Source organism: Podarcis melisellensis, assembly GCF_964234715.1.
Source record: "Podarcis melisellensis genome assembly, chromosome: 8".
Taxonomy (NCBI): domain Eukaryota; kingdom Metazoa; phylum Chordata; class Lepidosauria; order Squamata; family Lacertidae; genus Podarcis; species Podarcis melisellensis.
In genome coordinates, this window is record NC_138540.1 from 81,697,807 (window position 1) to 81,707,840 (window position 10,034).

At 48.2% G+C, this 10,034-nt stretch overlaps 1 protein-coding gene across 2 annotated transcripts; it reads left to right on the forward strand.

Moving 5' to 3' along the window:
• The first annotated feature begins 354 nt into the window (after nucleotides 1–354).
• APOE (apolipoprotein E) lies at nucleotides 355–8,156 on the forward strand. 2 transcript variants are annotated; one of them, XM_081922336.1, is made up of 4 exons: nucleotides 355–522; nucleotides 895–961; nucleotides 3,127–3,277; nucleotides 7,126–8,156. In XM_081922336.1, the coding sequence occupies exons 1-4, from the start codon at nucleotides 370–372 to the stop codon at nucleotides 7,739–7,741; spliced, it is 987 nt and encodes a 328-aa protein (XP_081778462.1). In that variant the 5' UTR covers nucleotides 355–369; the 3' UTR covers nucleotides 7,742–8,156. The 2 variants fall into 2 exon arrangements, with proteins under 2 accessions (XP_081778462.1, XP_081778461.1); XM_081922335.1 differs by having other exon boundaries at nucleotides 440–532.
• The last annotated feature ends 1,878 nt before the right edge of the window (nucleotides 8,157–10,034 follow it).

Sequence of the window (10,034 nt, forward strand, 5' to 3'; positions counted from 1 at the left end):
CCTGAAGCAAAGTTCTTAACCCGAGGTACTATTTCTGGGTTAGTGGAGTCTGTAACCTGAAGCGCATGTAACCCAAGGTACCAGCTGCAAAAAAAATGGGAGAAAGATGGCCATGGGAAATGTGTGAGAGCCCCTCTCCACATTCTCCAGGCAGAGAGGAAAAAGAATTATTTAACAGCTTCTGATGGGGAGACTTGTGTCAGTCAAAAGTTCACATACTTGATGCAATAAAAAAACATTGCTTTAACTATTTTGTTTTCCTCCCTCCCTCTCCCTCTCCCTCTCTCTTTCTCTGGTGAGTTCAGGGTTAAGACTTTCCCTAGCAGTGTGTGTGCAAAGTGTGTGTGTGGGTGTTAAACTTTGTCCTCGATGCCACTTTGGCAAAATTTTGTGACTACTGCTGTTGCTGACTCTGCCAGTCCCGCCTCCCTCCCCCCCTCTCTTCCCTACCAGCTGAGCTGGGTATTTAAGTCTGCACAGAAGGTCTGGCTGAACACTTTCCAGACTCCAGAGGAAGAGAAGGTAAAGGAAGGTGAGAGCAAAACAGAATAACTGGCAACTTTGCACAATCTTGTCTTGTTTTGAAGGTGTGTGGGGTTTGTGGGTTCTAATGTGCATTGTGGACTGGGACCAAGAGACCAAGCGGAAAGAGCTGTTTTTGATTTAAGGACATTTGGAGAAAAATCTGTTAATGTAGGGTTGTTTTTTGTGGTTTTTTAATGGTATGGCATTCGGGACTGAGCAGATACTGTACAGTCTCATCGTTGGCTGGGCTGCAATTAATCCTGTGTGTGTCTCTCTTAAAGATTCCTGCTGGTGGAGGAAAATACCCACACCCACCCACTCCATTACCTAATTTTGTCCCTTTTTTTTTTTAATGTCTCCGTTTCTCAGAAGGGTCCAGAAAAGTCGGTGATCATGAAATTCCTTGCCCTGTTTTTCACAGCGGTCCTGCTGGGAGGTGAGTGATGGAACTGGAAGAGGTGGTTTGTCTTGAATAAAATCGGATGCACAGAATGAGCTAAGCACCCTTCGACCCCTCTGTCCCATTGCTCCTTAAAGGCTAGTTCAAATGCGCCACAGATTTCTATCCTCCGTGGGTGTAGAACTTCCACAAATGGTGGCAGTATACCTTGGTGAAGCAGATCAGAGCAGCTCTTAGTCTTATGCCATGGTTTGTTGGGAGAATATCGCTTCTCCACAAGTTGTGTGTGGCGTGAGCTAATGTAAAGAGGGATGAAGGTAGACTAGACACATCAGAACATCAGGGTTGCATTGTTGAGAGTGGCCAGAAATCCGAGCTAGCTTGACTTTTGTGCTTTTAAATTATGGGGATGTTGGCCACATGGGCTTTAAAACTCTGTCCTGCTCACTGTGCAATTGATGCTGCTTTATAAAAAAAAATTGGACACTTGTCCATCTAGCTCAGGGCTGTCTGCACTGGCTGGTAGCAGTGCCGGATTTACGTATAAGCTAAACAAGCTACAGCTTAGGGCCCCACTCTCTTGGGGGCCCCCAAAAAAATTAAAGGAAGAAAAAACCTTGATGTACATTTCTAAAATATATGATAAAAAAACAAATAAAATAAAACCTACATACAGCAACAGTGTTTTGTGTTGTGTAGGCTCCTGTGATGTAAGTCATGGGCCCCGCCTGCTAGCCTGCTCCCTAAAATATCACTGGTTTGCTCAATTCTATATATAGGGTGCCTACATGTGCAAATGGCTTTAGATACCTGCTGGGTCCATAAATTACCATATAGCATATATTCAACACGAAAAACAGTGACCATTTGTTGTTGACAAAGGACAGCTGGACATATAAAGGGCCCCATTACCTTCAGTAGCTTAGGGCCTCATCAAAATCCAGCTGGTAGCATCTCTCAGGGGCACAGAGTGCTTCACTTGTGCAGCTGTGTAATGTGTAGTATGTAATAAGGGAAGTGACCCATTGCTGATTGTGGAAGGAGAGAGCTGTAGAGTCCTTTGCCTCCTTCTCATTGCTTGGCAGCGTGGTGTAGTGGTTGGAGCATGAGACTAGAATTGGGGGGAAGAGCCAGGTTTAAATTCCTGCTCGGACAGGGTTGACTCTTGAGTCAGCCAGCCTCGCCTACCTTGCAGGATTGTTTTGAGGATAAAGAAGGGAGTTTTCAGAGGGCATGGGACGATAAACCTGCAAACAAATGGGAAGAAAATGCATCCTAAGGGGAAAGGTTGGGGTGGGCTTGGCTCCCCAGCAGTGGCGTAGCGTGGGGGGTGCAAGGGGGGCTGGGCGCACCGGGCGCAACGTCTGGGGGTTAGGGTTAGGGGGCACAAATCCACGGGTTAGGGGGCGCAAATTATTTGCCTTGCCCCGGGTGCTGACAACCCACGCTACGCCACTGCTCCCCAGAAGGGAAGGCTCTGTGGGGATCTGGACTGACCACCCTAGGCTGAAGTAGTTTGCTGTTTGCCTACTCCGGCATGCAGGTGCCTCATCAAGGTTAGTTTAGGACTTGTGTTTAACAACCGCAACCTTTGGCCCCATCAATGGGTTACCCTATCTAGGAATGCTGAGTTGTGAAAGTAATATGAGCCCTAAGAGCTGCTGGGATTAGGTAAGGACGTTTGTGCCATCGATTGATAAAACAAGGAAAGGAGGTTTATGGCACTTCCATCTGGGCTTGTGAAATGACCGGCATTTTGAAAACCAAAGCACTGGACAGTCACAAACTACATGCTCAAGCCCTCCCATCCCATTCCAGTTGCCAAGACAGTAGCTAGCGATAGGAAGAGGAAACAAGATGGCGGCACTTCCCCCCTGCAACAGGAAGTACCTTTTAAATTGGGGACGTGTCTCCAACAAAGTTATATTCAGAAGAGGCCCATTGAAATCAATGGACACATGCCTATTGTTTTTAAGTGGGTCTCCTCTGAGCAGGACTACGCTGCATAAATCCCTCCATGTTTTGCCTCCTTGCCATCACTCTCAGGAATGTGGCTTCGCTGATTCGCTGAATTTGTAAGTGGCTTGCGACCTGGTGGGACACCCCATATTGACAGGCATCCCTCATTCAGTTTGGGGGGACGTGAGTTTGGCCTGTTTCTAGATCCTTGAATGTTTTCCTCCTTTCCCTAATCCACGCAGGCTCCTTGGCCAACCCTGTCCCCGAAGAAGGGACAAAATCCAAATGGGAGGAGACGGTGGATGTCTTCAGGGATGTAGTGACCAGGATTGGGGATGCAGCTGATGATGCCACTGCTCAAATCAAGAGTTCGCAGCTCAGCAAGGAACTGGAGTGAGTAGTTTTGCTTCTTCCTTTTAAGTGGGTACAGGCGCTAGGTGAGGTGTTTTTTTTATGACACGTGCTCAACTGGAGTTTTCACAGCCTCACTGCATGCTCCAAAAAGTCCAAGCTCACATTGCTCTTAAATCTCATAGAATGAAATAGATCTTAAGATGGGTGATATCTACCGTATTTTTCGCCCTATAAGACGCACCTTTCCCCCTCCAAAAATGGAGGGGAAATGTGTGTGCGTCCTATGGGGCGAATGCAGGCTTTTGCTGAAGCTTGGAGAGCGAGAGGGGTCGGTGCGTACCGACCCCCCTCTCTCTCCAGGCTTCAGGAAGCTATCCATAACCTGGGGAGCCCGCGGGAGTTCGCCCCGCGCTTCGAGCAGATCTCCGCAGCCTAGGGAGCCCTGTGGGAGTTCCCGCGGCTGGGCCGGTGGGTCCTATAGGTGCGTCCTATGGGCCGGTGCGTCTTATAGGGCGAAAAATACGGTAATTATTAGAACCGAAACACATTTTGGGGAGTGGGGTGGAAATGAAGCTGTGTACCTTTACAGCACATTCAAAGCATGTTTCCCCCCTCAAAGAATTTTGGGCACTGTAGTTTGATAAGTGCTCCTGGGAACTGTAACTCTGCGAGGGGTAAACTACTGTTCCCATAATTCTCTGAGGGAAAGAATGCATTTCGAATGTGCTTTAAAGGTATAGTATGTACACAGCCCATATCACACTTACATGGCAGGAATCGCAATTGGAATTGTACAATTTCTGAAGTTAAAAAATCCCTGGATTTTAGGATCTTCTGTTTTTGTTTGTTTGGACATCAGCCCTTAGAATTTTCAAATTTGTCAGGTCCTTTGCAAAATGTTGCTTTGGTTCTTGCATCCCTCATTTGTTCTGGAACCAACAGAGCTTTGAAATTTACTGGGGCCTGGCGTTAAAGACTGGCATTGTCAGATTGGCTCACACCCTGATGGGGCCACGACATCTTCCAGAGTGGTCCCTCATTACCTCCAGGCTCCTGCTGAAGGTTGATTTAGGCTGTGCACACATTGGCAGCTTGAAACACAGCTGGATGTTCTTTTCCTCAATAATAATAATAATTTATTATTTATACGCCATCCATATGTTTTCCCAGCCACTCTGGGCGGCTTCCAACAAAAGATTAAAAATACATTAAAACATCAGTCATTAAAAACTTCCCTAAAAGGGATGCCTTCAGATGTCTTCTAAACGTTGGATAGTTGCTTATTTCCTTGACATCTGATGGGAGGGCGTTCCATGGGGCGGGTGCCAATACCGAGAAGGCCCTCTGCCTGGTTCCCTGTAACTTCGCTTCTCGCAGTGAGGGAACCTCCAGAAGGCCCTCGGAGCTGAACCTCAGTGTCCGGGCAGAACAATGGGGGCGGAGACGCTCCTTCAGGTATACTGGGCCGAGGTTGTTTAGGGCTTTAAAGGTCAGCACCAACACTTTGAATTGTGCTCGGAAACGTACTGGGAGCCAGTGTAGGTCTTTCAAGACCAGTGTTATGTGGTCTATGAGATCGGAGGAAAAGGAAGGCAAGCAGGAAATGGTTTGCAGCGGGGAAATGCACCGAGACACAGTATTCCCTAAGAAACAACAGGATAGATATGGATTGTGGATAATCATCATGTAAACACTGCTTTTTAAACCAGAACTGGGGTCACACTGGATGCAGAATAAACAAGAGTGTGTAGCCAGCATTAGTCAGCTTAATTTGGTGATCTTTTTTCTGAGTAATAGTTGTTTGGAAGAAGAGTAGTATAAATCCCAGAACATGTCCACTTTCTCTGCGGTGCTGACTGTGGAAGATGTAAGTCACAAGCCGATGTGAGAGAGTGTAGCCTGGGTAGACAGGGCTGTATTAAGCAAAATAAGCTCATCCTTAGGGCATGAAGGGAAGGGGCGGGCACCACAGAAATTTCCTTTTGCCAGATTTACCATATAGACCAGGGATGTCCAACAGGTCGATCGCGGTCGATCTCTGGCTCCCTTTCCTTAGCATCGCAAAAACTGACTCCTGCTCTCCTCCCCTCTTCCCACCCTCCATTGTTGTTTCATCTCTGGAAGGGAAGACGGAGCTTTCTTTGTGCCGCTGTTTTCATCCATAGCGATCTTTTTGTGAGAGACCTTTGTCCCTTGCCTCTAGCCACCCCAAAAACAGAAGTCCCCCCCAAAACCTCTAAGAAATGGGGTTCTCTCCTCCCTAAAGCTCAACCACTTTGAGCTGAACCCCCCAAAAACGGGGGGGGGGGGAGAACACTGCCAGTTTTTAATTCTGAAAGTAGATTGTAATCTCTTGAGAGTTGGCCACTCCTGATATAGACCATACGGTGCAGCTGAACAAAAGAAACATTATTCATATGAATATAGGAAAATAAACATTGTTTTCCATTTTACTGTAGGTTTCATTTCATTTCAAAAAAATAAAATTTTATTTCACACTTTATTACTGCTTATATTTTGAATTAGATATCTACAGGGATAGATATGCTTAGGTCTTCAAAGGTCTGAATCCAGCCCTGAGGATAGAGGAAGCATCAGGCAGCCACTCTCACAGATGGGAGACATTAAAGGGGGGAGCAAATGGCTGGTGATTTAAATGTGTTGTTTCCTGGAAGCTCTAATAGCTAGATTTTCCAACCACAAACACTTGGTTGGCACTTGTCAGTCGCAGGGGCTGAAGCTGAGACTGGCTGAGTGGTTGACAGCTTTTTGTTCATGGCTCAAACAGAGTCTGGTGACAGACGACCATTTTATCTCACATGTAAGTCAAATCTGACTTGGAGCCCCATCTATGCCTTCTATTTAAGGCTCTCTTATACCACTTTAACAGTCATGGAGAATCCTGGGAACTGTAGTTTGTAAAAGTGCTAGGACCGTGACTTCAATGCAACCATAATAATAATAATAATAATAATTCCTTATTTAAATGCCATCCACCTGACTGGGTTTCCCGAGCTGCTCTGGGCGGCTCCCAACAGAATATTAAAAACACAATAAAACATCAAACATTAAAAACTTCCCTAAGCAGGGCTGCCTTCAGATGTCTTCTAAAAGTTCATTAGTTTTTTATTTCCTTGACATCTGCTGGGAGGGCGTTCCACAGGGAAGGTGCCACCACCGAGAAGGCCCTCTGCCTGGTTCCCTGTAACCTCACTTTTCACAGTGAGGGAACCGCCAGAAGGCCCTCAAAGCTGGACCTCAGTGTCCAGGCAGAAGGATGGAGGTGGAGACGCTCCTTCAGGTATATAAGGTCAATGAGGCTGTTTAGGGCTTTAATCAGCACCAACACCTTGAACTGAGCTTGGAAATGTACTGGGAGACGATGTAAATCATCTAAAGACTGGTGTTATACGTTCCCGGCCGCCACTCCCAGTCACTAGTCCGGCAGCCATGTTCTGGATTAGTTGGTAATTTCCAAGTCACCTTCAAAGGTAGCCCCACGTAGAGCACATTGCAGTAGTCCAAGCATGAGATATCCAGATGATCTGCAGGAGATAATCGTAGTCCAAGCAGGAGGTAACCAGATGATCTGCAGTTACCAGGTTTCTTTGGGGTTTTGCTAGTGAGGTATACGAGGGATTTAAATGTATGGTGTGAAGGTGGCGCCAGGGTGGCCAAATTCTCCTTGCCACTTAGCAGGCTGGTACAGGCACCCATGTTCCTCCAAGGTGGGCAAGCTCACCTCAGGATAGATTGGTTGTCTGCATGGCCTCTCCGTCTGGAGAGATCTGAGGCCTGCGAGAATTATGGCGGCAGGGCCTAATGCTAGAAAATGACCAGGGTGACATGATTCTGACCCTTCCCTGCTACCTCCTCCTTCTCCACAGCGGCTTTATCACAGACACCATGGCGGAGCTGGACCTCTACACAGAGAACCTGCGCTCCAAGATAGGCCCCTACGCCCAGGATGCGCAGCAGCGCCTGACGACCGAAATGTCGGCCTTGTCCGAGAAGCTGCGGACCGACATGGAGGAGACCAAGGGCAAGGTGGTCCAGTACACCAACGATGCGCGCCTGATGCTCAACCACAACATGGAGGTGCTGCGGTCCCAGTTCAACCTCTACATGCGCAAGATGAAGAAGCGCCTCACAAAGGATGTCGACGACCTGCATAAGAAGTTCGAAGCCTACAGGGCGGAAGTGCAGACCAGCACAGATGAGAAGGTGGAAGCTGTGCGCCAGAGCCTGGAGCCCTATTTCTCCAAAATCCGCGAGAAGGGGCAGCAGCGTTTCCAGGCCCTGGTACAGGCCATGGGCGAGCAAGGGAAGATGGTCCACGAGCAACTCAACAGCCGAGCTCAGGAGTTGAAGGACTCCTTTGACCAGACGGCCGAAAAGGTGCGCGAGTGGTTCGCCCCCTTGGTGGAGGACCTCACCACCCGGATCCAGGCCCTTGTGGAGAAAGTCAAGGAGGCTCAGGCGCAGGTGCAGGCACAGGCCTAAGGCCTGTGCTCCCAGGAAGAGCAACATGGCTGACCTCCGTTTCTATGGGAACCAAGATGGCTCTCTTTGGCTGGACAGGCATTGACGGTCCTTGCTGTATACTAACCTCACACAGCACAGCAGGTCCCCCTCCCTGTCCAGCTCTACTTGGCCAGAGTGCTGCCATTTTGGCCAATTAACATTCCACACACTTTTCTCTGGTGACCAGCACTTTCTAGGTCCTCCATTAGTAACCGCTGTTGCACCTGCGAACCACTGACAAGAAAAGGGCGCTCTGCCCTGTTTCCCCGTTTTAACACCTCACACCCAAGACACTTGTGTCATTCCTTTCACCACAATTTCTTGGCTTTCCTGGTGTGTTTTTTTCTTTCTTTCCCATTTTGACCTGTTAACTGAATAAAATGTACTTTAGATACAGGGGTCTCCCTTTCTTGTGATGGAGTTTCATGTCTCGTTTTGCAGTGCACAACAACCGACACACACACAGAGCAGGAGGAACAGGTAAACAGTAATTGAAAGGGCATCGGTTATCCCGAATCAGCAGCATACCTTTGCAGCTCCACAGGGAGCATGAAATCATAAAGGGACCTCTGAGGGCAATCTAATCCAGCCCCCTGCAATGCAGGATGTTTCTGAACACCCAGGTGCAAAAACTCGGGGTTGTTTCTGCTTTGCCAGGTTTATTCAAGTGGTTTCTTTCTTTTTGCCCGTCCTGCCACACACAGGCCCAGGCAAAAATGAATGCTATAAAATGATGCACTTGGGAACTTACTGGATTGTAGGCCCTGATGGAATTAGTTAGGATGGAGGTTAAAAAAGAAGAAGTTAAGTCTATTGTTTTCTGGGCCTGGAAGAAGGGGCTACCTGAATTGGAGAAGGGGCATAGATCTGATTTGCAAGGAAAAGGTGCCAGTTTTAATCCTTGGTATCTTCAAATAGGGCTGGAAGAGACTCCCGCCTGCTGCTGCCAGTCAGTGTAGACCAGGGGTCAGCAACCTTTTTCAGCCATGGGCCGGTCCACCATCCCTCAGACCATGTGGTGGGCTGGACTATTTTGGGGGGGGGGGATGAACGAATTCTTATGCGGCATAGACTACGCCCTACAAATAATCCAGAGATGCATTTTAAATAAAAGCACACATTCTACTCATGTAAAAACACGCTGATTCCCGGACCATCCACAGGCCAGATTGAGAAGGCGATTGGGCCGCATCAGGCCCCCGGGCCTTAGGTTGCCTACCCATGATGTAGATAGTACAGTGGTACCTCAAGTTACATACGCTTCAGGTTACAGACTCCGCTAACCCAGAAATAGTGCTTCAGGTTAAGAACTTTGCTTCAGGATGAGAACAGAAACCGTGCTCCGGCGGCACGGCAGCAGCGGGAGGCCCCATTAGCTAAAGTGGTGCTTCAGGTTAAGAACAGTTTCAGGTTAAGAATGGACCTCTGGAATGAATTAAGTTCTTAACCCGAGGTACCACTGTATGGAGTTTGATGGACCAATGGTTTGGCTCAGTATGAGGCAGCTCCCCTTGTTCCTGTGTGATGGCCCATATCTTTCTGTGAAGATGCCAACTTTGATCGCCTGATGGAGCCATGGGGCAGAGTCTAAGGCAGATCACTACTCAGGTCGCGTGGGAAGGCAGGTGTGATAACAATCCCCACAGCTGCCATGTTGGCTAGTTGCTCTGCCACTGCCCTCACCCGCCTGCCTGCCTGCCTGCCTGAGCTCAGCACCGCATGTGACGTGCAACTGTGAAGGTATCCTACACATGTATCTTTGCATACGTTGGTCAACCTGTCTGAGACTCCACAGCTGACCAGAGATGTTGTCTAATGTATTTCTTTTCTTTTTGAAAAGCCCAGCTTCAATTAAAAACATAATGCTCACCCTGCCAATTTCTGGCACTTGCACAATGAATTCTGGCAACTGGCCCAAAGTAAAAACAATCAGACTCTCTTATTTCTGGTTCATTGGCTGCCCTTTGGCTTTGAACTAGTTGTTCACAACAAGGATAGTACAGTAATCCCTTGGGGCTACTTACAGTGTGGCAATCCAAGATGGCTGCCCCCACAATCCCTTGGAGAATTGTCCTCCCTTTCACTCATTGCAGCACCAGAGGCTATAAGTGATGACATAGTATGCGTATGGGGTGTTAAGGGGAGGGGTAGCACCTCTGGTAGGGACGCAGGTGGCACTGTGGGTTAAACCACAGAGCCTAGGACTTACCAATCAGAAGGTCGGAGGTTCAAATCCCCGCGACGGGGTGAGCTCCCGTTGCTCGGTCCCTGC